At 30.7% G+C, this 4,565-nt stretch overlaps 1 protein-coding gene across 1 annotated transcript; it reads left to right on the forward strand.

Annotated features, from left to right (window-relative positions):
• The first annotated feature begins 2,502 nt into the window (after positions 1 to 2,502).
• On the forward strand, positions 2,503 to 3,624 carry LOC110178030 (uncharacterized). The gene is made up of 2 exons (XM_020945046.2): positions 2,503 to 2,689; positions 2,751 to 3,624. Exon 2 carries the CDS (start codon positions 2,757 to 2,759, stop codon positions 3,519 to 3,521), a length of 765 nt encoding a protein of 254 aa, XP_020800705.2. The 5' UTR covers positions 2,503 to 2,689; positions 2,751 to 2,756; the 3' UTR covers positions 3,522 to 3,624.
• Positions 3,625 to 4,565: the final 941 nt, after the last annotated feature.

A 4,565-nucleotide genomic window follows, 5' to 3' on the forward strand; every position in this document is an offset into this window, starting at 1 on the left:
TGGGTCTCTTCTCTGGTTTAATGTCAACTTCCGTGGGTATCGAAGAGAGGCTTATCAATAACAGGGAAAGATATATCCGGGCAAGAACATACTATATTCTTGGATTTTATAAGGAAGAAGGAAAACTTAAAGCGACACTAGTATGCTGATCAATTTTATATCAAAAATATTATAATCGAATTTCTAACTATAAAAAAATACCACATTGAACCATTAAAAATCGTAAACCCTTGAAACACAGTGAAGAAAAATCCTTTATAATACATGGCAAAAATTAAATTAGGCTTCATATTCTATCAAAATTACAAGGTAAGCCTTGAAATTTAGAATTTAAACTACAGAAAAACATTACATTAAATATTTAACGTTTAATTTTAGCCAGAAGCTTATAACTTGTGAAGAATCAATTTCCGACCATATAAATCATATATATTCTTAATCAGCATCAACAGGGGAATCTTTTTAGCCATTTTCGGAAGAAAAATAAAATTTTAAATTTTTTTTCAAAAATTTATCGTTATTTTTACATCATTAAAAGTTAAAAAAAAAAAGATAAAAATTTAAATTTATTTAATTTTGAAAATAAGTTTGCAGATTTATTAACCTAACAAAAACTAGCATAGAACAGCTTTCCGAATTAAAATTAATGCATTTTTGACTTAGTTATGCGTTTTTAACATTTTGATTTGTCGAAAAAAATGTCATATAAAAATATTGTTAATATCGATTAAAAAATGGTATTTCATCTTTAGTCAGAAGCTTAAAACTTAGTGAAACTGTCATTTCCGACCCTATAAATCGTGTATATTTTTGATCAGCATAAAAAGCCAAATCGATCTGGCCATGTTTTGAAGGGAAACATTTTTTTAAATTTTTTTCGATATTTTTATCATTAAAATTGTAAAAAAAATATCATCAAAAATTTGAATTTTAAAAAATTTTAAACTGAATATGCAGATTTAGCCGAAAAATTACAAAAATAAAACTGTTTTCCGATTTAAAATTAATTCATTTTTGGCTGACTTTTGGGTTTTTAAATGTGTGATTTTTCCATAAAAATAAAAAAGGGTAAATAATGATTTAGAGTTCTTATTTTTCCATATTTTCTTGATTTCTCCATAAAAATAATATGGTTAAATTATTATTTAAAGTTCTTATAATGGAGATATTTGATATGGCCTTTAAAGCTAAAAGATATATATATTATAAAATTATATTTATATTAATATATAATGTAATAAATATTTTAATAATTGTATATATTATATGATTATAATATATATAAATAACTTTGGAAAGCTGAATTATTTAATATGTAAATTTTATTTAAACGTCTTAAAGTCTTTTTAATTCGTATTTCTACTATTTCTAAACGTTTTGTTCTATTACTTATTTGGTTGTTTATAAAGAATATAGTTAAAATATATAAAAATAAATAATTAAAATAATTACACACTATTATTACACATTATAAATAAGTATATTTAAATACCTACTACTCAGAAGTAAAATAATATATAGATAATATATATCTACCTTTAATATAGGGTAAAACTACTCAGAATTAAAATAATATATAGATAATATATATCTAGGCAACATACATTATAAATATATTTAAATAAATATATTTCTATGTATTATTATCTATATATATTATCTATATAATAATTTAATTCTGAGTAGTTCTACCCTTTATTAAAGGTATTTCTTTTATTTTCTTCAAATTTCTTAACTATTTTTGCATATCCTTTCTTTCCCTAACTTCTACCGGGTATCTGCTGGTCGTGACCTTCTTCTATATGTGTTTATTTCTTATATTTCCGAATATTTTCTTCTTTTGCCAATTTGTTGTTTATTAAAATTCGCATGTCGTCGAATTTGACATACGCCTGTCAGACCCTGGAAATTACTTTTATTTTTTTTTCCACCTCACTTTCTCTCACTCACTCTTTGGAAATGTATTTCTTCTTCGCTTTTCTTTTGGAATATTTGGATATAAGGATATATAGTAGCATGTGCAGGGCGAGGTGATACTGGCAAGTCCATCAATCATCAGTCACATATATACATATACATCCCTATATATCCAACTCTGAGCTGCGCACTCAACGTAACATTCAAATCAATCAAAATGCGACTGCGACTTGTAACTGTTCTCTCTCTCTCTGTATTTTTATTTTTATTATATGAATTTTCCAGGAGGGGGTGGTGGTGGGTGGTGCTTGGGTGGTTTTTATGCAAAACGTAAATCTAATTTTTCATCGAATATGTTATAGTTCCTTGTCGTTTCCTGTTGATGAAGTCGTTCAGGGAATAATGAATAATGTGCATAATATCTTTCCATAGCTGGGGGGGGGGGGGATGGAAAATAATGCTCACATGGCGTGCTTTGGAAAATTTGATTTTGAAATGCAAAAAAAAAGTACATCCCAGTATGCTTTGGAAATTTAACTTGGTCTAAATGTCACATTTAAGTTTACCTGCTTAAGCATTCCAGCAGCTAGGAATCATTCTATTCAAGCCTTTCGAACAGTTAACAACTTTGCTCTCTAAATTTTTCGTGTGATAAAAAAGTGAAATAAAAATTTCTAGTATTGTTTTTTCAAGTTTTCCAGTTTTTTTTCAATACAAGTTGTTTTTTTTACGCTCTCTTAACCGCGTGTGTGTATTTGTTTAATTTTTTTTGGTAATATTTTAACAAAATTTGTAAATCAATAGAAGTAATGAAGGGTTTTTTTTTCTTATAGATCACCATGAAGTCGTTTACCGAATCCGTTCCTTTGATCACAATCTTTGCCCGCCGCCAGCTTCATGTGGGACGGGATTTCCCCCGTTTTTCCAAGAAGATTGGCGGTGATTCCAAGGCCACCACGTCCACGGATGATGCTTCCAAGGACGGGATTGATAAGGATAGGAAGCAAGTGAAGAACATTCGTCCAGCTGTACCCAGTTACTCCAAGAATGTGAATGATTACACCAAAGTCTCAGCCGCCGTTCGGGCCTCCTGCCCCCTCCGCCTCCTCCCTGAGGAGGATATAAAAAGCCTCATACTTATCCCCGAAGAACACAGGAGCCCGACGGCGGCTGAGACGGCGGCTTCAACTCGGAAAATTCCATCAAATCCAAAGCGCAGTGAACTGGATCAGCGGAAATTGCGAAGGACACAGTGTGCCAAGGAGCTGAAGGAATTGGTTATCTACAAGAAAGCCAAATCGGCGGTGACCATCAAGTGTATGCCTTTTGTGAAAATTCCCCAGAATACCAACAATGAGCAACTGATGGCTCAAGAAAGTGATCCTCTCAAATTGGCCAATGCATTTATAAGTCTCAGGACAGAGCTAATCGCCGAGAAGGCCAAATCGGATGCCATCACTCAAGACTATCTGGAATTGAGGAAACAATTGTATCTCAAGGACAACGAACTGCTGAAGGCTGCACTGGAAAAGGAGCAAAAGGCTGGAAAAACCCAAGCTTCTTCGTCCTCCACGAAAGACGAAACTGAAACCGATAAGAAGTGAAGGGTCTTCTGGAACTACGGACAATATCGACTTCATCGACATTTTAAATTTGATGTATTCCCCAAAGCCTTCTCGACAATATACATTTAATTGTTGACAAAAATGCATCGAAATTTGATTTGATTTAATAGCATTTCAATTTTCAGTTGCTAATTTTAAGAATTCGTCGTATTTTATATTTTTTAGACTTTTTAGACTTTTTAGACTTTTTAGACTTTTTTCTCCTTGGCCTACTATGAGTATTTAAATTTTTTTATTAAAATTTATAGAGCCATACTGTTATATTTTAAGAAGGGATCCTTCTAATATTTTCTAGACATGTACGTAGCCTATTTAACACTTGGTATATATTACCTATGAGGTGTAAGTAACTCTGAACAGTAAGTATCTATGACAAATAAGTAACTATGATCCAATAAGTATCAATGATCATTAAGTAACTATGATCAGTAATTAACTATGATCAGAAATTAACTCTGATCAGTAAGTAACACTGAACATTAAGTATCTATGACCAATAAATAACAATGATCAGTAATTATCTATGATTAGTAATTATCTATGATCACTAAGTAACTCTGAACATTAAGTAACTATGATCATTAACTATCTATGATCAGTATGTATGTATGATCAGTTACTAACTTTGAACACTTGTAAACAATGACTTGCAACTTTTGTAACACAACACATGTCTGAGACTAGGCCAGCAGCAGTCACTTCGTTCCGGGGATGTTTGAACCAGTTGGGAATCATAAGCACAGATGTGCGAGATTTGTTTTGGAACAAAGAGCAAGCTATTTGAAGAAAACTATGGAGTTCTTCTTCTATATAATTTTACTAATATATAAGTCGGGGCATGGCGAATCGGTTGAATATATATATACATACATACATACATATATATATAGCTGACATTGGAACAATCGGACGATTTTAAGAAAAATATTTATAACTTTTCCAATTTTCAACAGATTTACATTAAATTTAATATATATCAATTATATAATAATCTAGATTTTTTGGTGAAATCTTATGAAAATC

This window comes from Drosophila serrata, unplaced genomic scaffold (assembly GCF_035046125.1).
Source record: "Drosophila serrata isolate PLE 108 unplaced genomic scaffold, ASM3504612v1 contig_292, whole genome shotgun sequence".
Lineage (NCBI taxonomy): Eukaryota > Metazoa > Arthropoda > Insecta > Diptera > Drosophilidae > Drosophila > Drosophila serrata.